At 51.1% G+C, this 23824-nt stretch overlaps 1 protein-coding gene across 2 annotated transcripts in view; it reads left to right on the plus strand.

The window, feature by feature from the left end:
* AHNAK (AHNAK nucleoprotein) overlaps nucleotides 1-23824 on the plus strand; it is a 30725-nt gene extending 6901 nt beyond the window's left edge. For both annotated transcript variants that reach the window (XM_047823416.1, XM_047823417.1), the window contains exons 2-5: nucleotides 3561-3663; nucleotides 3971-4127; nucleotides 4505-4692; nucleotides 5652-23824. In XM_047823416.1, the coding sequence (XP_047679372.1) occupies nucleotides 3971-4127; nucleotides 4505-4692; nucleotides 5652-22946 (17640 nt within the window). In that variant the 5' untranslated portion in view covers nucleotides 3561-3663 and the 3' untranslated portion in view covers nucleotides 22947-23824. The remainder of the gene's footprint in view (nucleotides 1-3560; nucleotides 3664-3970; nucleotides 4128-4504; nucleotides 4693-5651) is intronic.

The following is a 23824-nucleotide window of genomic DNA, read 5'->3' on the forward strand; positions in this document are numbered from 1 at the left end:
CCTAACGTGGTGACCCTTGTGTGGTTGTTGAGCTCTTGAAATGTGACTATTGCAAGCAATGAGCTAAAATTTTAATTTCGTTTAATCATTTTATTTTATTAAAATATTTTTATGTTACTTTTTAAATTTACATCCAAATTAATTAGCATATGGTGTTAAAATACGTTTTTAAAGTTAATTTATTTTGAGAGAGAGAGAGAGAGAGAGAGCACGAGCAGGGGAGGGACAGAGAGAGAGGGAGACATAGAATCTGAAAGCAGGCTCCAGGCTCCGAGCTGTCAGCACAGAGCCCAATGCGGGGCTTGAACCCACAAACCTCGGGATCATGACCCGAGCAGAAGTCGCACTCTTAACCGACGGAGCCACCCAGGCACCCAAATTAATTTTTTCAACATTTATTTTTTTATTTTTGAGAGAGAGAGAGAGAGAGAGAATCCCAAGCTGTGAGCACAGAGTCCGATGCAGGGCTCGATCTCACAAACCGTGAGAGTTGGACACTTAACTGACTGGGCCACCCAGGCGCCCCTTAATTTAAATTAATTTAAATATAATTTAAATTAAGGCAGCTACCCTGTTGACAGCATGGCTTTCAGATGTCTTCCAGCTCCAAAGACTTAGGAATCTCTGCTGAATGTGCAGAATTTCCCAAAGTTCCAAAGACCCTCCTTTGGGTAACCGCAGGGCAGGGCCCTCGGCGCCCCAGGGGAGGCCTGGCGTTGCCTGACTTGTGTGGGAAAAGAAGGGACCATCTATCTGGGCTTGGTACAAGCTCCAGGGGTGTGGGAGAGACTGGGAGCAGGGACTCAAATGCAAAAAACAGACCCTTGCCACCGTGGTCTCGAATCCCACACTAGCATCCCTATGTCCAGCCACCTGAATGGGCCAGGGCAGGTGGGAGGGGAGGGTGCTGGTCCTGGCTGTGCCAGAAGGAGAGCCCTGAGCCTGGGTAGTCAGTGGGTGCCCTGCCAGGGCCAGCCTACAGCCGCGGGTCCAAGCGGCTCCTGTTCTCACGGGCTGTGGAGGCTTCACCTTCGAGATGGCTCTCTCCCCTCATTAGCCGCCAGGCCTGAGGTGCATTAGCCGGTCCCTCCTGAGCCTCTGAGCTGTGCTTCTGGGGACACCTGGCCTGTCTCCACTGGAGCCCCGGCCCCTCTGTCACCCAGGGGTCTGGCCAACGAAGCACTTTGTCTATCTGGTTTTAGGCGTGACCCTTTGCATGTCTGGAGCTGTTGCGGCCCCAGTGACTCACTGGGGAAGGAGGGAGGGTGGGGCTGAGCTGTGGGCGAGGGTGAGCTGGCTCGTGTTCCCCCCCTTCGCTGGCTGCTGGCTCAGGACCAGGATGCTGGGCAGAGAAAAGGGGCCCTGCTCGAGGAGGAAGAACAGGGTGCTAAGGTGGTTGGTGGCTTCAGAGGTCGGAGAAGCCCTCAGGCTGGAAGCCTTTTCCATCCCTGCCCTGCCTGGCTCCCTGTCTGCAGGGCTGGCTTCCTGGGGCTGGCCGCTGGGCAAAGGCACCTTTAAGTTGCAGCTTCGCTGTTCCGCGTGACTTCCTGTGGTGGCTCCTCTGTTTGGCATTTCTGCTCGTCCGGAGGGATGGTGATTCCCCAGCTCACACCTGTGCCCACAGGCCACTCGCTGTCAGTGGCTCTGCTCGCCTCCTAGGCGGCACCCGTGTCATAAATACTGCCTGTATGAGTTCAGGGGGTGGAGGACTGGGGTCTCTGTGGCTGTCTACCGGCCCCCCCCCCCCCCCCACCGTGCTGTGATCTGCCTGACACCACAACTGCTAAGTGCCCAGGAGTTTCCAAGAGACACAATCCCGTCCTCAGAGGCAAACTCTAACACTTTCAAGAAAGCTGGTAAAGGGGTGCCTGGGTGGCTCAGTCGGCCGGGCATCCGACTTCGGCTCAGGTCATGATCTCACGGTTCGTGAGTTTGAGCCCCGCGTCGGGCTCTGTGCTGACAGCTCGGAGCCTGGAGCCTGCTTCAGATTCTGTCTCTTCCTCTCTCTCTGCCCCTCCCCCACTCACGCTCTGTCTCTGTCTCTGTCTCTCTCTCTCTCTCTCAAAAATAAATATTAAAAAAATAAGAAAGCTGGCAAATTATTGGTTCGCTTTGCCCCTTTCTTTCCTTTTATATTTCATCCCCCAGTCCCCGAGAAGGCTCATAAACCTTCTGGAACATTCTGAGGCTAAATGGGTCACACCCAGAGCACCTTGCCTCATAATTTATATCCGGGACAGGAACTGAGTCTTTTAAATCTCCCCATCTGGCACACGGAGCGCATTCAGTGAACGTGGCGAGGAGCTTCGAGGGAGGTTAGGTAACGATCTAATGCAGCGTGGAGCGCGGGGCTCTGCTGTCCGTCCCTTGCTGGTCTTCTCTGCCGTGTCTGGTACAGTGTTGCACTTACAAGACGCTATCAGTATGCGTGGATTTATCGACTGGTTGACTAATTCCTGAATGTAAACAGCTTCAGGGTGGGGCTTTGGGTGAGGCTCTGAGTGGTTTTTAGCATCCCCAACTTGGTTTCACAGACCATGCTTCGGGGTGACGCTGCCACCACCATTCTGTGTGGGTGGCTATGGGCCATGGCTGTATCCAGAGGCCCGCCTCGTGTCTTCCCAGGGCACCTCTGCAGCTGACAGCTCATCCTGTGGCCAGAGGGCATCTTTGCTCCTGAGTGCCCGCACCTATGGGGCCCTGGCTCAGGGCCCGGTGTGGGCAACCAGATGAGCCCTGACTCACCGTGTCCCCGAGGTGGCTTAGCTGTATTCAGGCCTCTTGGGCGTGGGCTGGCTCCAGGGGGTTTGGAGCTTCTTTTTTCTCAGCTGCTGTGCCTGGAACTCCCAGCCGGTGAGGGTTCCCCTGGTCCTAAGGACTGGGTTAGACCGGGTGAGCCAGTGTCACTGTCACAGGGGAAGGAGGGCACCACTGTTCCTGTTTTCAGGGCCGCCACTGGCCCCCAGTGCTGGAGGCCCCGAGAAGGGGTGACCGCTGCAGACCCGATGCGGTGTAGGGGAGAGAGTTGTGGACTCAGAGCCCAAGCAGAGTGGTGCTCTCGCTGTGGACTCCGGGCACACTGCCCTCCCCTCTCCCCCCCGCAATCTCAGTCTCTCCATCTATAAAATGGGGACAGTAACATTTCCCTCCTGGAGCTGTTCTAAAGAACCCACCGAGGACGGTGTGTATCGTGGAGCTTGTGTGCACCAGAACTTTTCACACACGCGCTCTCTCTCCTCCAGCCCTCCGGGAGATCCTATATCGTCTCCATTTTCACAGATGAGGAAATGGATGTTCAGGGAAGTTGAGTGACTTGGCCAGGGTCACACACACACAGCTGGGAAAGATGCAGAGCCAGGGTTGATAGCTACGTCTGGCCTCCCCTAATCCCCCTCTCTGTGATCCCAGGCTGGAGAGTCACATAGGAATGGAATGATGACAGTGGGCAAGGTTGAGGTTTTGGTCTGGCCCAGAGAGCAGAACACTTCGCCATCTCTTACGGTCGGGGTGCCGAGCAAGCCAGTTGTTGAGGGCGAGTGTCCTTGTCCGCTTTTCCCTAGGCCCTGTGACCGAGATTCCCGACGACGACGAGAGACTGAGAAGACAGGAAGGAGGGGCGGGCTCCTGGCAAGGCATCCGCTCCTGAACTGAGTCCTGCAAAAGGTCCGCGGGAGGGAGGGTGTGATGGAGGGGATGGTCAGGGGAGGGGAGGGACCCTGTGTGGCATGGGAGGCAGGGCCCTGGGTGGAAGGGATGAGGGGCTGGTTATCTCCGAAGTCGGTTGCCACCAGTGTGCACTTTCCGTATCCTCTGCGGTGCCTTGGGAACATTCCACAGTGGACACAGGCCCCTCGGAGACGCTGCTTCACTCCCTGGGAGCTCACAGCACCAGAGATCTTTGGCTTTCTCATCTCCTCATACCCCCTGAGCCCCCGCTTGTCCTGAGCCCCATTTCCTTACCTCACCCCAGATGGAGAAGGAGGAGGAGACGACCCGGGAGCTGTTGCTGCCCAACTGGCAGGGCAGCGGCTCCCATGGGCTGACCATTGCCCAGAGGGACGACGGCGTCTTTGTGCAGGAGGTGATGCAGAACTCCCCTGCGGCCCGCACTGGGGTGGTCAAGGAGGGTGAGTCACCTCAGGGTGCGGGCTGGGTGCTGGAGTGGGGTGGAGGATGGTGGCGGACGGGAGGGCACAGTCCCAGTGGGATCAGGATGGTCGGTACCCGAGCCCTGCCCTCTTCTGCCCCCATTGGGGCAGGCGGTGATGTAGGGCGGTGGAGACGTAGTCCCTAGTCCTCACTCCACTGCTCACGAGCTCTCTCACTTCGGACAAATTAGTTGGCCTCCCTAAGCCTCAGTTTCTTCATCTGTGCAACGTGTATTATGGTGGTCGGACATGCGTTAAATTAAGTCAGTTCGAGGGCCCAGTGCGTGGTGGCTGTGTGTTGTTTCCCTGAGACCCTGGGTGGGGGTCTCACCAGCTTCTCGCTCCTCCCTGCTCAGGGGACCAGATTGTGGGTGCCACCATCTACTTTGACAACCTGCAATCAGGCGAGGTGACCCAGCTGCTGAACACCATGGGGCACCACACCGTGGGCCTGAAGCTTCACCGCAAGGGCGACCGCTCCCCTGAGCCTGGCCAGACCTGGACCCACGAAGTCTTCAGCTCCCGAAGCTCCGAGGTGGTTCTGGTGAGTGCCTCGGCGGCTTTTCTGCGCCCCGAGTTCCCCCTGGCCATGCCGACCTGCTGGCCACTTTCTGAGCCTTGTGCCTGCCTGCCGGACCTCTCTTGTGGTTACTTTCTCTACTTTCTCTCTTGTGCGTTCTCTGATGAGCCAGTCTGTGTGTTCCTGTTTGTGTCTGGTGTGCGGCTGATGTTGCCCTGAAAGTCTCCCGTCAGACTCTTCAGAGCCCCACAGCGTGGGAACCCACTCACGCTGTCTGGTCCTAGATGCCAGGAGGAAGGTCAGCTGTTTTGTAAGAATCTTCGAAATAGCCTCACAGGTGCCTCACAGGCAGCAGTTTTCAACTTCCAGAGGCCTGGACTCGTCTGTGAGTCAGAGGCTGGGCGGCAAAGTGCCTGAGGGATGTTTCTTTGCTCCTTCTGCCGGCTTCTTTAGTTAACACATAATGGGTCCTCAAAGTGACAGTGTTAACCCCAGCACACTGAGTCTCAACAAATGCTTTCTTGAGAGGTCCCTGAGAGAATTCCCCCTGCCGATTAAGTAAGCCAGTGAGTCAGTGAGTCGAGAGGATTAAGTAAGCCAGAGTGAGTCGAGAGTCGGGAGCCTAAAGGGTGAAGTCCACACAGAAATGGTCACCCAGGAGGCATCCCTGGGACTTGACACCCATCTGAATCTAGAATGGATTGTAAATCTTTCATCCACACAGCGCAGCCGTCTACCCGGCTCCTCTCCCCATGGCTTTTGCTTCCCGGAGTTTCCCCGAATAATTTGTTTTCCTCCCGTGAGGTGGCCGTCAGCCCCTTTCTTCAGCCCCCTTTGCTCTGCCCCAGGAGGCTCCGTGGGTCTCTGTTCTGGTCCCAGCTTCTTTGGGAAACGGGCAGCCATGTTGTCGGCTGGGCTGTGGCCGGGCGTCTGTGACTCGGGCGGACCCTGCTTCAACCTCTGCCGGGCGTGTCTTTCTGCAGAGCGGGGATGATGAGGAGTACCAGCGCATCTACACCACGAAGATCAAGCCTCGGCTGAAGTCGGAGGATGGCGTAGAAGGGGATCCTGGGGAGACCCAGAGCCGCACCATCACAGTGACTAGAAGGGTCACGGCCTACACTGTTGATGTGACAGGCCGTGAAGGTGCCAAGGACATCGACATCAGCAGCCCTGAGTTCAAGATCAAGATTCCACGGCATGAACTGACTGAAATCTCCACTGTGGATGTGGACACCCACCCTGGCAAGACAGTGATCAGACTGCCCTCGGGCTCGGGGGCAGTGTCTCCGACCACAGGCTCTGTCGTGGACATCCGAGCGGGGTCCGTTTCCGCTTCGGTACCAGAGCTCCAAGGTGCTGGCCACTCGAAGCTCCAGGTCACCATGCCTGGGATAAAGGTGGGAAGCCCAGGCGTCAGCGTCAGTGCGAAGGGCTTGGACTTGGGTGGCAAAGGAGGGGCCCAAGTTCCGGGAGTGGACATTTCGTCTTCTCTTGGGGGTGGGGGAGTAGAGGTGCAGGACCCATCTCTTGAGAGTGGCAGTAATGGGAAAATTAAAATTCCCACTATGAAAGTGCCAAAATTTGGTGTCCCAATGGGGCCTGAGGGCCAGGTGCCAGTGGCAGGGTTGAGTGTTTCTGCACCTGAATTCTCTGTGGGGCACAAGGGAGGCAAGCCAGGCCTGACCATTGGTGGGAACATCCAGACCCCTCAGCTAGAAGTCAGTGCTCCTTCTGCCAGTATTGAGGGGCTTGAGGGGAAGCTGAAAGGCCCCCAAATCACTGGGCCATCACTTGAGACTGGTCTAGGCCTGAAAGGTGCCAAGTCACAGGGGAGCATCGGGGTGGACGTCTCTGTGCCCAAGATTGAGGGCACCATCACTGGCTCCAATGTGGAAGTTCAAACCCCTGACGTTGATATTCACGGGCCTGGGGGCAAACTGAATATGCCCAAGATGAAAGTTCCCAAATTCTCTGTATTAGGTTCTAAGGGAGAGGGAGCTGGCATTGATGTGACAGGTGCAGTGACTCTTCCTGGGGTCTCTGGGAACATCAGTCTGCCTGAAGTTGCTGCCGGGGGGCTGGAAGGGAAGGTGAAGGGTACAAAAGTTAAGACTCCTGAAATGATTATTCAGAAACCTAAAATCTCCATGCAAGATGTGGATCTGAGCCTTGGGTCTCCTAAACTGAAAGGAGATATTAAGGTTTCTGCGCCTGGGGTGCACGGTGATGTTAAAGGCCCTCAAGTGGCAGTGAAAGGCGCCAAAGTGGACATAGAGACACCTAGCCTTGAGGGGACTTTGACAGGACCCAAGCTTAGTAGTCCTTCTGGGAAAACAGGCACCTATGGGATCTCTATGGCAGATGTAGACTTAAATGTGACTGCCCCTAAAGTGAAAGGGGGTGTGGATGTTGTACTCCCAAAAGTAGAAGGGAAAGTCAAAGTCCCTCAAGTTGACATCAAAGGACCCAAAGTGGACGTCAGGGCCCCAGATGTGGAAGTGCATGGCCCAGAATGGAACCTGGAAGTGCCCAAGTTCAACGCTCCAGGAGTTGGAGGGGAAGGCCCAGATGTAGATGTGAAACTACCCAAAGGAGATGTCAGTATTTCAGGGCCCAAGGTCAACGTGGAGGCCCCAAATGTCAACGTAGGGGGCCTGGGAGGCAAACTTAAAGGCCCTGATATTAAGCTGCCTGAAGTCAGTGTCAAGACACCAAAGATCTCCATGCCTGATGTGGACTTACATGTTAAAGGCCCAAAGGTAAAAGGAGAATATGATGTAACATCCCCAAAACTTGAAGGAGAACTGAAAGGCCCCAAAATGGACATTGATGCCCCGGATGTGGATGTTCATGGCCCAGACTGGCATCTGAAGATGCCCAAGATGAAAATGCCCAAATTCAGTGTTCCAGGGCTCAAAGCAGAGGGCCCAGAAGTGGATGTGAATCTTCCCAAGGCTGATGTGGACATTTCTGGGCACAAGGTAGATGTTAGTGGTCCAGATGTGAGCATTGAGGGACCAGACGGGAAATTGAAGGGAGCTAAGTTTAAGATGCCTGAGATGAATGTCAAAGCCCCGAAGATCTCCATGCCAGATGTGGACTTACATCTGAAAGGCCCTAAGGTAAAAGGAGAATACGATGTCACAGTGCCAAAAGTTGAAGGTGAGATTAAAGTTCCTGATGTTGAACTTAAAAGTGCCAAAGTGGATATTGATGCTCCAGATGTTGATGCTCATGGCCCAGATTGGCACCTGAAGATGCCCAAAATGAAAATGCCCAAGTTCAGCATGCCTGGCTTCAAAGCAGAGGGCCCAGAAGTGGATGTGAACCTGCCCAAGACAGACGTTGACATCTCAGGACCCACAGTGGACCTTGAAGTTCCAGATGTGAATATTGAAGGACCCGAAGGAAAGCTGAAGGGTCCCAAGTTTAAGATGCCTGAAATGAATATTAAGGCCCCAAAGATCTCTATGCCTGATGTAGATTTGCATATGAAAGGTCCCAGGGTAAAAGGAGAATATGATGTTACAGTGCCAAAACTGGAAGGGGAACTCAAAGGGCCAAAAGTAGACGTCAGTGCCCCCGATGTTGACGTTCATAGTCCTGAATGGAACCTAAAGATGCCCAAGATGAAAATGCCCAAATTTACCATGCCCAGCCTCAAAGGGGAGGGCCCAGAAGTGGATGTGAACCTGCCAAAGGCTGATGTGGACATTTCGGCACCCAAGATAGATATTAGTGCTCCAGACTTGAGCCTTGAAGGACCAGAAGGAAAGTTGAAAGGTCCAAAGTTTAAGATGCCTGAGATGCACTTCAAAGCCCCTAAGATGACTCTGCCAGATGTTGACTTGGATCTTAAAGGACCCAAAATGAAAGGAAATCTAGATATGTCTGCACCAAAAATAGAAGGTGAAATGAAAGTTCCAGATGTGGACATCAAAGGACCTAAGGTAGACATTAAAGCACCAGACGTGGAAGTCCAAGGTGCAGACTGGAGCCTGAAAATGCCCAAGATGAAAATGCCCAAGTTCAGCATGCCCAGCCTCAAAGGGGAGGGCCCAGAAGTGGATGTGAACCTGCCCAAGGCTGACCTTGACATCTCTGGACCCAAGGTGGACATTGAAGCCCCGGATGTGAGCCTTGAAGGTCCAGAAGGGAGGCTGAAAGGCCCTAAGTTTAAGATGCCCGAGATGCACTTCAAGGCTCCCAAGCTCTCCATGCCTGATGTGGACTTACACTTGAAAGGTCCCAAAGTGAAAGGGGATGTGGATGTATCTGTGCCCAAGATAGAAGGTGAAATGAAAGTGCCAGATGTGGACATCAAAGGCCCCAAAGTGGACATTGATGTCCCAGATGTGGATGTTCATGGCCCAGACTGGAACTTGAAAATGCCCAAGATGAAAATGCCCAAATTTAGCGTGCCTGGCTTCAAAGGCGAGGGCCCAGAAGTGGATGTGAACCTGCCCAAGGCTGACATTGACGTATCTGGCCCCAAGGTGGACATTGAAGCCCCAGATGTGAGCCTTGAGGGCCCAGAAGGGAAGCTAAAGGGCCCCAAGTTTAAGATGCCTGAGATGCACTTCAAGGCTCCCAAGATCTCCATGCCTGATGTGAACTTGAATCTTAAGGGGCCAAAACTGAAGGGAGATGTGGACGTGTCTGTGCCTGATGTAGAAGGTGAAATAAAAGTGCCAGATGTTGACATTAAAGGGCCCAAAGTTGACATCAGTGCTCCAGATGTGGATGTTCATGGGCCAGACTGGCACCTGAAGATGCCCAAGATAAAAATGCCCAAGATCAGCATGCCAGGCCTCAAAGGCGAGGGCCCAGAAGTGGATGTGAACCTGCCCAAGGCTGACATTGATGTCTCAGGACCCAAGGTGGATGTTGAAGTTCCAGATGTGAATATTGATGGTCCAGATGCAAAAGTAAAAGGTCTTAAATTTAAGATGCCAGAAATGAATATAAAGCCTCAGAAGATATCCATGCCAGATGTTGGTTTGCATTTGAAAGGTCCTAAAATGAAAGGAGATTATGATGTTACAACTCCAAAGGTAGAAGGAGAGATAAAAGCACCTGATGTTGACATCAAAGGGCCCAAAGTGGACATTAATGCACCAGATGTGGGGGCTCATGGCCCAGACTGGCACCTGAAGATGCCCAAGGTGAAAATGCCCAAGTTCAGCATGCCAGGCTTCAAAGGAGAGGGCCCAGAAGTGGATGTGAACCTGCCCAAGGCTGACATTGATGTCTCTGGACCCAAGGTGGACATTGATGTTCCAGATGTGAATATTGAAGGTCCAGAGGGGAAACTAAAGGGTCCAAAGTTTAAGATGCCAAGCATGAATATACAGACACACAAAATCTCTATGCCTGATGTTGGACTTAATCTCAAAGCCCCTAAACTGAAAACTGATGTCGATGTTTCCCTTCCCAAAGTGGAAGGAGACTTGAAAGGTCCTGAAATTGACATGAAGGCCCCGAAGATGGATGTGGATGTTGGTGATATTGATATTGAAGGTCCAGAAGGAAAGCTGAAGGGCCCTAAGTTTAAGATGCCTGAGATGCACTTCAAGACCCCCAAGCTCTCCATGCCTGATGTGGACTTACACTTGAAAGGTCCCAAAGTGAAAGGGGATGTGGATGTGTCTGTGCCCAAGATAGAAGGTGAAATGAAAGTGCCAGATGTGGACATCAAAGGCCCCAAAGTGGACGTCGATGTCCCAGAGGTGGATGTTCATGGCCCAGACTGGCACCTGAAGATGCCCAAGGTGAAAATGCCCAAGTTCAGCATGCCTGGCTTCAAGGGTGAAGGCCCAGAAGTGGATGTGAACCTGCCCAAGGCTGACATTAATGTGTCTGGCCCCAAAGTGGACATTGATGCTCCTGATTTGGATATTGAAGGACAAGAAGGAAAACTAAAGGGCTCTAAATTTAAGATGCCTAAGTTGAATATCAAAGCTCCTAAGATATCCATGCCAGATGTGGACTTGAATTTGAAGGGACCCAAAGTGAAAGGAGAAATAGATGCTTCTGTGCCTGAACTAGAAGGTGATCTCAGAGGTCCACAAGTTGATATCAAAGGTCCTGGTGTGGATGTGGAGATGCCTGATGTTGACCTGGAATGTCCTGATGCAAAGTTGAAAGGCCTTAAGTTTAAGATGCCCGAGATGCACTTCAAGGCTCCCAAGCTCTCCATGCCTGATGTGGACTTACACTTGAAAGGTCCCAAAGTGAAAGGGGATGTGGATGTATCTGTGCCCAAGATAGAAGGTGAAATGAAAGTGCCAGATGTGGACATCAAAGGCCCCAAAGTGGACATTGATGTCCCAGATGTGGATGTTCATGGCCCAGACTGGAACTTGAAAATGCCCAAGATGAAAATGCCCAAATTTAGCGTGCCTGGCTTCAAAGGCGAGGGCCCAGAAGTGGATGTGAACCTGCCCAAGGCTGACATTGACGTATCTGGCCCCAAGGTGGACATTGAAGCCCCAGATGTGAGCCTTGAGGGCCCAGAAGGGAAACTGAAGGGTCCCAAGTTCAAGATGCCTGAGATGCACTTCAAGGCTCCCAAGATCTCCATGCCTGATGTGAACTTGAATCTTAAGGGGCCAAAACCGAAGGGAGATGTGGATGTATCTGTGCCAAAATTGGAAGGAGATTTGAAAGGCCCCAGTGTGGATGTGGAGATGCCTGATGTTGACCTGGAATGCCCTGATGCAAAGTTGAAAGGCCCTAAGTTTAAGATGCCAGACATGCACTTCAAGACCCCCAAGCTCTCCATGCCTGATGTGGATTTACACTTAAAAGGCCCCAAAGTGAAAGGGGATATGGATGTGTCTGTGCCCAAGATAGAAGGTGAAATGAAAGTGCCAGATGTGGACATCAAAGGCCCCAAAGTTGACATCGATGCCCCAGAGGTGGATGTTCATGGCCCGGAGTGGCACCTGAAGATGCCCAAGATGAAAATGCCCAAGTTCAGTATGCCTGGCTTCAAAGGCGAGGGCCCAGATGTGGATGTGAACCTGCCTAAGGCTGACATTGACGTCTCTGGACCTAAGGTGGACATTGAAGCCCCGGATGTGAGCCTTGAAGGTCCAGAAGGGAAGCTGAAAGGCCCTAAGTTCAAGATGCCTGAAATGCACTTTCATGCCCCTAAGATCTCCATGCCTGATGTTGATTTCAACTTAAAGGGGCCTAAAGTCAAAGGAGACTTTGATGTTTCTGCCCCAAAGCTGGAGGGAGAGTTAAAGGGTCCAGAATTGGATGTGAAAGGCCCCAAATTGGATGTTGACATGCCAGACGTAGCTGTGGAAGGTCCAGATGGAAAATGGAAAAGTCCTAAATTTAAGATGCCAGACATGCACTTTAAAGCTCCCAAAATCTCCATGCCAGACATTGATTTACACTTAAAAAGTCCCAAGATAAAGGGAGACGTGGATGTTGATGTTCCAAAATTGGAAGGTGACCTCAAAGGGCCAGTTCTCAAAGGTGACATCAGTGGGCCAGATATTGACATTGAAGGACCAGAGGGCAAATTGAAAGGTCCCAAGTTCAAGATGCCTGACATGCATTTCAAAGCCCCAAATATTTCTATGCCTGATGTGGACTTAAATTTGAAAGGACCCAAAATCAAGGGGGATGTTGATGTGTCTGTGCCTGAGGTAGAAGGTAAAATTAAAGTACCAGATGTGAACATCAAAGGCCCGAAAGTAGACATAAATGCTCCTGATGTTCATGGCCCAGACTGGCACCTGAAGATGCCCAAAATGAAAATGCCCAAGTTCAGCATGCCTGGTTTTAAAACAGAGGGCCCAGAAGTAGATGTGAATCTTCCCAAGGCTGACATTGATGTCTCAGGACCCAAGGTTGACGTTGAAGTCCCAGATATGAGCATTGAGAGTCCGGAGGGAAAGATCAAAGGGCCTAAATTTAAAATGCCAGAAATGAACATCAAAGCTCCCAAGATCTCGATGCCAGACATAGATTTACACTTGAAAGGTCCTAAGGTCAAAGGAGATGTGGATGTTTCCCTACCTAAGGTGGAAGGTGACCTAAAGGGCCCCAAAGTGGACATTGATGCCCCAGATGTGGATATTCAAAGCCCAGACTGGCACCTGAAGATGCCCAAGATGAAAATGCCCAAGTTCAGCATGCCAGGCTTCAAAGGAGAGGGCCCAGAAGTGGATGTGAACCTGCCCAAGGCCGACATTGATGTATCAGCACCCAAGGTGGACATCGAAGGCCCTGATGTTAACATTGAGGGACCAGAGGGCAAGTTGAAAGGTCCCAAGTTCAAGATGCCTGAGATGAACATCAAAGCCCCCAAGATCTCCATGCCTGACTTTGATTTGCACCTGAAAGGTCCTAAGGTCAAAGGAGATGTGGATGTTTCCCTGCCTAAGGTGGAAGGTGACCTAAAAGGCCCTGAAGTTGACATCAAAGGGCCCAAGGTGGACGTTGATGTCCCAGATGTGGATGTGCATGGGCCAGACTGGCACCTGAAGATGCCCAAGATAAAAATGCCCAAGATCAGCATGCCAGGCTTTAAAGGCGAGGGCCCAGAAGTGGATGTAAACCTGCCCAAGGCTGACATTGATGTCTCAGGACCCAAAGTGGATGTTGAATGCCCTGATGTGAATATTGAAGGACCTGAAGGAAAGTGGAAAAGTCCAAAGTTTAAGATGCCTGAAATGCATTTTAAGACTCCTAAGATATCTATGCCAGATATTGACCTTAATCTATCAGGTCCAAAAATAAAAGGAGATGTGGATGTCACAGGTCCTAAGTTAGAGGGAGACCTGAAAGGCCCTGAAGTTGACCTCAAAGGCCCTAAAGTGGACATTGATGTCCCAGATGTGGATGTTCATGGCCCAGACTGGCACTTGAAGATGCCCAAGATGAAAATGCCCAAGTTCAGCATGCCAGGCTTCAAAGGCGAGGGCCCAGAAGTGGATGTGAACCTGCCCAAGGCTGACATTGATGTCTCTGGACCCAAGGTGGACATTGATGTTCCAGATGTCAGTATCGAAGGTCCAGATGCAAAATTGAAGGGTTCCAAGTTCAAGATGCCAGAGATGAACATCAAAGCTCCCAAGATCTCCATGCCTGACTTTGATTTGCACCTGAAAGGTCCCAAGGTAAAGGGAGATGTGGATGTGTCTCTGCCTAAGGTGGAAGGTGACCTGAAGGCCCCTGAGGTTGACATCAAAGGCCCCAAGGTGGACGTTGATGTCCCAGATGTGGATGTGCATGGACCAGACTGGCACCTGAAGATGCCCAAGGTGAAAATGCCCAAGTTCAGCATGCCAGGCTTCAAAGGAGAGGGTCCAGATGTGGACGTGAACCTGCCCAAGGCCGACATTGATGTATCAGCACCCAAGGTGGACATCGAAGGCCCTGATGTTAACATTGAGGGACCAGAGGGAAAGTTGAAAGGTCCCAAGTTCAAGATGCCTGAGATGAACATCAAAGCCCCTAAGATCTCCATGCCTGACTTTGATTTGCACCTGAAAGGTCCTAAGGTCAAAGGAGATGTGGATGTTTCCCTGCCTAAGGTGGAAGGTGACCTAAAAGGCCCTGAAGTTGACATCAAAGGGCCCAAGGTGGACGTTGATGTCCCAGATGTGGATGTGCATGGCCCAGACTGGCACCTGAAGATGCCCAAGGTGAAAATGCCCAAGTTCAGCATGCCAGGCTTTAAAGGTGAGGGTCCAGAAGTGGATGTGAACCTGCCCAAGGCTGATGTTGATGTGGCTGGACCCAAGGTGGACATTGTAGGCCCTGATGTTAACATTGAGGGACCAGAGGGAAAGTTGAAAGGTCCCAAGTTCAAGATGCCTGAGATGAACATCAAAGCCCCCAAGATCTCCATGCCTGACATTGATCTTAACCTGAAGGGCCCTAAAGTGAAGGGTGATGTGGATGTGTCTTTACCAAAAGTGGAAGGTGAGATTAAAGTTCCTGAAGTAGATCTTAAAGGCCCTAAAGTGGACGTTGATGTCCCAGATGTGGATGTGCATGGCCCAGACTGGCACCTGAAGATGCCCAAGATAAAAATGCCCAAGATCAGCATGCCAGGCTTTAAAGGCGAGGGCCCAGAAGTGGATGTGAACCTGCCCAAGGCTGACATTGATGTCTCTGGACCCAAGGTAGATATTGATGTTCCAGATGTCAATATTGAAGGTCCAGATGCGAAACTGAAGGGCCCCAAATTCAAGATGCCAGAGATGAACATCAAAGCTCCCAAGATCTCCATGCCTGATTTGGACATTAATCTCAAAGGCCCTAAAATGAAAGGAGAGGCGGATGTTTCCCTTCCAAACGTAGAAGGTGATTTGAAAGGACCTACTCTTGACATCAAGGGCCCAAAGATAGATGTAGATGCTCCAGATATTGACATCCATGGCCCTGAAGGCAAATTAAAAGGTCCCAAACTGAAGATGCCAGACATGCATGTGAATATGCCTAAGATCTCCATGCCTGAAATTGACCTGAATTTGAAAGGCCCAAAGCTTAAGGGAGATGTTGATGTTTCTGGGCCCAAATTAGAAGGTGACATTAAAGCTCCCAAGTTGGATGTAAAGGGTCCAGAAGTGGACATTTCTGGTCCTAAGCTCAGTCTTGAAGGCAAGTCAAAGAAATCACGTTTTAAGCTTCCTAAATTTAATTTTTCGGGCTCCAAAGTTCAGACACCTGAGGTGGATGCCAAAGTTAAAAAGCCGGATATTGATGTGACAGGTCCAAAAGTTGATATTAATGCTCCTGATGTTGAGGTCCAAGGAAAAGTGAAAGGATCCAAGTTCAAAATGCCTTTCCTGAGTATTTCATCTCCTAAAGTTTCTATGCCTGATGTGGAGTTAAATCTGAAAGGCCCTAAAGTCAAAGGAGACTTGGATGTTACAGCTCCTAATTTAGAAGGTGACTTGAAAGGACCCAAAGTGGATATTAAGGCCCCAGAAGTTCATCTTGATGCACCCGATGTGGATGTGCATGGTCCAGATTGGAACTTGAAAATGCCCAAAATGAAAATGCCCAAGTTTGGTGTGCCTGGCTTAAAAGCAGAAGGGCCAGAAATGGCTGTGGATCTGCCCAAAGGAGATATCAACATAGAGGGTCCCAGAATGGACATTGAGGGCCCAGAAATCAATGTGGAAGGTGTAGAAGGAGGCTTAAAAGGTCCCAAACTCAAGATGCCTGACATGAATATCAAAACTCCCAAGATCTCCATGCCTGACATTGATTTAAACCTGAAGGGCCCCAAGGTGAAAGGTGATATTGATGTTTCTCTGCCCAAAGTTGAAGGGGATCTGAAAGGGCCAGAGATCGATATCAGAGGCCCTAAAGTGGACGTTGATGTCCCTGACGTGGATGTGCATGGCCCAGACTGGCACCTGAAAATGCCCAAGGTGAAAATGCCCAAGTTTAGCATGCCAGGTTTCAAAGGTGAGGGCCCAGACGTGGATGTTACTCTCCCTAAGGCTGACATTGATGTTTCTGGCCCCAAAGTGGACATTGATGCCCCAGATGTGAATGTTGAAGGTCCAGATGCAAAACTGAAGGGCCCCAAGTTCAAGATGCCTGAGATGAACATCAAAGCTCCCAAAATCTCCATGCCTGACTTTGATCTGAACTTAAAGGGCCCCAAAATGAAAGGTGATGTGGATATGTCTTTGCCAAAAGTAGAAGGTGACTTAAAGGGCCCTGAGGTGGACATCAAGGGCCCCAAATTGGACATTGACACTCCTGATATTAACATTGAAGGCCCAGAGGGAAAATTGAAGGGGCCCAAATTCAAGATGCCAGAGATGCACCTAAAGACTCCAAAGATTTCCATGCCTGACATTGATTTAAACCTGAAGGGCCCCAAGGTGAAGGGTGATGTGGACGTTTCCCTTCCCAAGTTTGAAGGAAATCTGAAAGGCCCTGAAGTGGACCTCAAAGGTCCCAAGGTGGACATTGATGCCCCTGATGTGGATGTTCATGGACCAGACTGGCACCTAAAAATGCCCAAGATAAAAATGCCCAAGATCAGCATGCCAGGCTTCAAAGGAGAGGGCCCAGATGTGGATGTGAACCTGCCCAAGGCCGACATTGATGTATCAGCACCCAAGGTGGACATCGAAGGCCCTGATGTTAACATTGAGGGACCAGAGGGCAAGTTGAAAGGTCCCAAGTTCAAGATGCCTGAGATGAACATCAAAGCCCCCAAGATCTCCATGCCTGACTTTGATTTGCACCTGAAAGGTCCTAAGGCCAAAGGAGATGTGGATGTTTCCCTGCCTAAAGTGGAAGGTGACCTAAAAGGCCCTGAAGTTGACATCAAAGGGCCCAAGGTGGACGTTGATGTCCCAGATGTGGATGTTCAAGGCCCAGACTGGCACCTGAAGATGCCCAAGATAAAAATGCCCAAGATCAGCATGCCAGGCTTTAAAGGCGAGGGCCCAGAAGTGGATGTGAACCTGCCCAAGGCCGACATTGATGTATCAGCACCCAAGGTGGACATCGAAGGCCCTGATGTTAACATTGAGGGACCAGAGGGCAAGTTGAAAGGTCCCAAGTTCAAGATGCCTGAGATGAACATCAAAGCCCCCAAGATCTCCATGCCTGACTTTGATTTGCACCTGAAAGGTCCTAAGGTCAAAGGAGATGTGGATGTTTCCCTGCCTAAGGTGGAAGGTGACCTAAAAGGCCCTGAAGTTGACATCAAAGGGCCCAAGGTGGACGTTGATGTCCCAGATGTGGATGTGCATGGGCCAGACTGGCACCTGAAGATGCCCAAGGTGAAAATGCCCAAGTTCAGCATGCCAGGCTTCAAAGGCGAGGGCCCAGAAGTGGATGTGAACCTGCCCAAGGCTGACATTGATGTCTCTGGACCCAAGGTGGACATTGAAGCCCCAGATGTGAGCCTTGAGGGCCCAGAAGGGAAACTGAAGGGCCCCAAGTTTAAAATGCCTGACCTGCACTTCAAGGCCCCCAAGATCTCCATGCCTGAAGTGGACCTGAACCTGAAGGGTCCCAAGGTAAAGGGTGATGTGGATGTATCTCTGCCCAAAGTGGAAGGTGACCTCAAGGGCCCGGAAGTTGACATCAAGGGCCCGAAAGTGGACATTGATGTCCCAGATGTGGATGTTCATGGGCCAGACTGGCACCTGAAGATGCCCAAGGTGAAAATGCCCAAGTTCAGCATGCCAGGCTTCAAAGGCGAGGGCCCAGAAGTGGATGTGAACCTGCCCAAGGCTGACATCGATGTCTCTGGACCCAAGGTGGATGTGGAAGTTCCAGATGTGCATATTGAAGGTCCAGATGCAAAACTGAAGGGCCCTAAGTTCAAGATGCCAGAGATGAACATCAAAGCTCCCAAGATCTCCATGCCTGATATTGACTTACACCTGAAAGGTCCCAAGGTAAAGGGTGATGTGGATGTTTCTTTGCCTAAAGTGGAAGGTGACCTCAAGGGCCCGGAAGTTGACATCAAAGGGCCCAACGTGGACATTGATATCCCAGATGTGGATGTGCATGGGCCAGACTGGCACCTGAAGATGCCCAAGGTGAAAATGCCCAAGTTCAGCATGCCAGGCTTCAAAGGCGAGGGCCCAGACGTGGATGTAAATCTGCCCAAGGCTGACATTGACCTATCTGGACCCAAGGTGGACATTGATGTTCCAGATGTGAATATTGAAGGTCCAGATGCGAAACTGAAGGGCCCTAAGTTCAAGATGCCAGAGATGAACATCAAAGCTCCCAAGATCTCCATGCCTGACCTTGACTTTAATCTGAAGGGCCCCAAAATGAAGGGTGATGTAGATGTGTCTCTGCCCAAAGTGGAAGGTGACCTCAAGGGCCCTGAAATAGACATAAAGGGCCCCAAATTGGACATTGACACTCCTGATGTCAACATTGAAGGCCCAGAAGGAAAATTGAAGGGGCCCAAATTTAAGATGCCAGATATGCATATTAAAGCCCCCAAGCTCTCCATGCCTGACTTTGACTTAAATTTGAAAGGCCCAAAGGTAAAGGGGGATGTGGATCTTTCATTACCTAAGGTGGAAGGTGATCTAAAAGGGCCAGAGGTGGACATTGAAGGTCCTGAAGGGAAACTCAAAGGTCCCAAATTTAAGATGCCTGATGTCCATTTCAAAACCCCACAAATCTCCATGAGTGACATTGATTTGAACTTGAAAGGACCGAAGATAAAGGGAGATTTGGACATTTCCATTCCTAAACTGGAAGGAGATCTGAAAGGCCCCAACGTGGATGTTAAAGGCCCTAATCTAGACATAGACACTCCTGATGTTGACATTCATGGCCCAGAAGGGAAACTGAAGGGCCCCAAGTTTAAAATGCCTGACCTGCACCTCAAGGCCCCCAAGATCTCCATGCCTGAAGTGGACCTGAACCTGAAGGGTCCCAAGGTAAAGGGTGATGTGGATGTGTCTCTGCCCAAAGTGGAAGGTGACCTCAAGGGCCCGGAAGTTGACATCAAGGGCCCGAAAGTGGACATTGACGTCCCAGATGTGGATGTTCATGGGCCAGACTGGCACCTGAAGATGCCCAAGGTGAAAATGCCCAAGTTCAGCATGCCAGGCTTCAAAGGCGAGGGCCCAGAAGTGGATGTGAACCTGCCCAAGGCTGACATCGATGTCTCTGGACCCAAGGTGGATGTGGAAGTTCCAGATGTGCATATTGAAGGTCCAGATGCAAAACTGAAGGGCCCTAAGTTCAAGATGCCAGAGATGAACATCAAAGCTCCCAAGATCTCCATGCCTGATATTGACTTACACCTGAAAGGTCCCAAGGTAAAGGGTGATGTGGATGTTTCTTTGCCTAAAGTGGAAGGTGACCTCAAGGGCCCGGAAGTTGACATCAAAGGGCCCAACGTGAACATTGATATCCCAGATGTGGATGTGCATGGGCCAGACTGGCACCTGAAGATGCCCAAGGTGAAAATGCCCAAGTTCAGCATGCCAGGCTTCAAAGGCGAGGGCCCAGACGTGGATGTGAACCTGCCCAAGGCTGACATTGACCTATCTGGACCCAAGGTGGACATTGACGTTCCAGATGTGAATATTGAAGGTCCAGATGCGAAACTGAAGGGCCCTAAGTTCAAGATGCCAGAGATAAATATCAAAGCTCCCAAAATCTCCATGCCTGATGTTGACTTGGATTTGAAAGGACCCAAAGTCAAAGGAGATTTTGATGTGTCTGTCCCTAAGATTGAAGGTACTTTCAAAGGCCCAGAAGTAGACCTTAAAGGTCCAGGTGTGGATATTGAAGGCCCTGATGTCAAGCTTAGCGGCCCAAATTTAAAGATGCCATCGCTGGATATATCTGCCCCTAAAGTAACTGTTCCTGATGTTGATTTGCATCTCAAGACACCTAAAATTGGGGTTTCTGGTCCCACGTTAGGTGGTGAACTGGACCTCAAAGGGCCCAAAGTTGATTTAGAAGCTCCAAGCTTGGACGTACACATGGAGAGCCCAGATATCAATGTTGAGGGGCCAGATATTAAAATTCCCAAATTTAAGAAACCCAAGTTTGGATTTGGGGCAAAAAGTCCCAAAGCTGACCTCAAGCCAGCTTCCTTGGATGTGGCTGTTCCCGAGGCAGAACTGAACGTCGAGACTCCTGACATCAGTGTTGGTGGCAAGGGCAAGAAAAGTAAGTTTAAAATGCCTAAGATTCACATGAGTGGTCCTAAAATGAAGGCCAAAAAACAGGGATTTGATTTGAATGTTCCTGGGGGTGAAGTTGACGCCAGTCTCAAGACTCCTGACGTAGATGTCAATGTTGTGGGGCCAGATGCCACACTTAAAGTTGATGTGAAATCCCCCAAAACCAAGAAACCTATGTTTGGAAAGATGTACTTTCCCGATGTAGAATTTGACATTAAATCACCTAAATTTAAAGCAGAGGCCCCCCTCCCTAGCCCCAAAATAGAGGGTGAAATCCAGGCACCTGATCTGGATATTTCTTCAGGGATTAATGTGGAAGGTCCTGACCTCAAGCTGAAGGCTCCGAAGTTGAAGGTGCCAGGTATGGATGTTTCCGGCCCCAAAATAGAGGGCGACTTCAAAGGCCCCAGGGTGCAGGCAAACTTGGATGCACCTGACATCAACATTGAAGGCCCAGATGCTAAAGTCAAAGCACCATCGTTCGGCATTTCTGCCCCTCAGGTCTCCACCCCCGATGTGAACGTTAACTTGAAAGGACCAAAGTTAAAGGGTGATGTCTCCAGTGTGGGACTGGAAGGACCAGACATAGATCTGCAAGGTCCAGAATCGAAAATCAAGTTCCCCAAGTTTTCAATGCCCAAGATCGGCGTCCCTGGTGTGAAAATGGAAGGCGGAGGAGCTGAGGTCCATGCCCAGCTGCCTTCTCTTGAAGGAGGCTTGAGTGCACCTGATGTTAATCTTGAAGGAACTGATGTGTCTCTGAAGGGGCCAAAAGTAGACTTGCCTTCAGTGAACCTCTCTATGCCCAAAGTCTCTGGACCTGACCTTGACCTGAATTTGAAAGGACCAAGTTTGAAGGGAGACCTGGATGCCTCTGTTCCCAGCGTGAAGGTGCATGCCCCAGGGCTTGACCTCAGAGGTGTCGGTGGAAAGGTGAGGATGGAAGGAGATGGTGTGAAAATGCCGGGGATTGATGCCACAGCGCTAAACCTTGGCCTTGGCGCGCCAGACGTGACCCTGAAGGGACCAAGCCTGCAGGGAGACTTGGCTGTCTCTGGTGACATCAAATGCCCTAAGGTACCAGTAGGTGCCCCTGATCTCAGCTTGGAGGCACCTGAAAGTGGCATTAAACTTCCCCAAATGAAGCTGCCCCAGTTTGGCATCTCCACACCAGGGTCCGACTTGGACATCAGTGTCAAGGGGCCACAAGTGACCGGAGAACTAAAGGGGCCAGGTGTGGATGTGAACCTCGGAGGCCTGAACCTGAAAGGGCCTCAGATCTCTGGCCCTCAAATCTCAGCACCAGACATGGCCTTGAACTTGGAAGGACCAAAAATAAAAGGGAGCCTCGGGGCCACTGGTGAGGTGAAAGGCCCCGCTGTTGGAGGAGGCCTTCCGGGCATCAGCGTGCAGGGCCTCGAAGGAAACCTCCAGATGCCTGGGGTTAAGGCCTCTGGATGTGATGTGGAGCTGTCAGGTGTGAATGTGAAACTCCCAACGGGGCACATTTCTGGTCCTGAAATCAAAGGCGATCTGAAAGGTTCGGGAATAGGTTTCCAGGGTGCTGTTCCTGACATTAGCGTGAAGGGGCCTTCCTTTAATACGGCATCTCCTGAGGCAGATTTCGGTGTCAGCTTGAAGGGCCCGAAAATCAAAGGAGGTGTGGATGTATCCGGGGCTGTCAGCGCCCCGGCTGTCAGTCTGGGTGAAGGGCATATGAGTGTCAGAGGTTCTGGGGGTGAGTGGAAAGGACCCCAGGCCTCCTCCGCGCTCAACGTGGATGCGCCTAAGCTTGCCGGGGGACTTCATTTCTCAGGACCAAAGGTAGGAGGACTCCAGGGTCCTGGGCTGAGTGCGTCTGGGTCTCCAGGCCACTTGGAAAGCAGATCTGGAAAAGTAACATTCCCCAAAATGAAGATCCCCAAATTCACCTTCTCTGGCCGGGAGCTGGTTGGCAGAGAGGTGGGGGTGGATATCAACTTCCCGAAAGTGGAGGCCACTGTCCAGGCTGGTGCCGGAGAGGGCGAGTGGGAAGAGTCCGATGTAAAACTTAAAAAGTCCAAAATCAAAATGCCCAAGTTCAATTTTTCCAAACCTAAAGGGAAAGGCGGTGTCACTGGCTCACCGGAAGCATCCATTTCAGGGTCCAAAGGCGACCTGAAGAGCTCCAAGGCCAGCCTCGGTTCTCTGGAAGGGGAAGCAGAGGCTGAAACATCGTCGCCCAAAGGCAAGTTCTCTTTGTTTAAAAGCAAGAAGCCGCGGCACCGCTCAAATTCCTTCAGTGACGAAAGGGAGCTGTCTGCGCCTTCCACCCCGACAGGGACTTTGGAGTTTGAAGGTGGGGAAGTGTCACTGGAAGGCGGGAAAGTCAAAGGGAAACCCGGAAAGCTGAAATTTGGTACCTTCGGTGGATTGGGGTCAAAGAGCAAAGGCCATTATGAGGTGACTGGGAGCGATGACGAGGCAGGCAAGTTACAGGGCAGTGGCGTGTCCCTGGCCTCTAAGAAGTCCCGACTGTCCTCTTCTTCTAGCAATGACAGCGGGACTAAGGTTGGCATCCAGCTTCCCGAGGTGGAACTAGTCGTTTCCAAGAAGGAGTAGCAGGTCTCTGTGTGGGTGTACATATATGTATAAAAATACATCAGCCTTGGGTGTGTTTGTATATAAACTCCAAAGAGAAACACGCCGACAGACAGCCTCAGCATAATGCAAAGTTCTGGCCTCTGCCAGTAACAAGCGCTGAAAAGCCAACCGCCCTTAAGCTCACGGCCAGCGCTTTACAGATAGGTAAAGAGTTCCAAGTTCGTCCAGCCCATGTGCAGAGTCAACAGTATTTGCCTTAAGATTTCAGGTTTTTTTTTTTGTTTTTTTTTTTTTGCATTGAACGCTGAGAGCTCCTGTTTACTAAGCAAGCTTCTGTGTTTATTATCCTCATTTTTACTGAACATTGTTAGCGTTGGGGCAATGGAAACCCACTTTTTCATTGTAATGACTTTTGGGGCTTTTGTTAGTAAGGGTGGGGTGGGGTGGAAGGCAGTAGGGAGGGTCAGACCTCCATTTCTCCTAAGATTGGATCTATTCAAACAGCAAACACCCAGTGAGGGCCGAGAGGAGCTGGCGGGCAGGGCAGGGCAGGGCGTGTGGGTGTTTCTCGATCTCTGTAGCATCACTTCTCCCCCCCCACTCCCCCACCCCCCCATGGGTGGCGGTCCCAGCCAGTTTGGTGCTCATGGTGAGAGAGAATTACAATCTGTTTGCAGATTGGCCAACCCACCAGCTCCACGCGAGGGGCTTCCATTCTGTGTATCGTAGGAGAGATGTTTATCTTCATGACCGCCACATTCCTGAAACTAGTTCTGATATCTTTTAATAAAAGTTACCGTGATTAAGAAAATGTCCCGCACTTTAATGGCAAATTAATGGAGAATGTAAGGAAATTGATGCTGTCGAAGGCAAATAAAGCTGTTCATTAACCCTGA

Source organism: Prionailurus viverrinus, chromosome D1 (assembly GCF_022837055.1).
Source record: "Prionailurus viverrinus isolate Anna chromosome D1, UM_Priviv_1.0, whole genome shotgun sequence".
Lineage (NCBI taxonomy): Eukaryota > Metazoa > Chordata > Mammalia > Carnivora > Felidae > Prionailurus > Prionailurus viverrinus.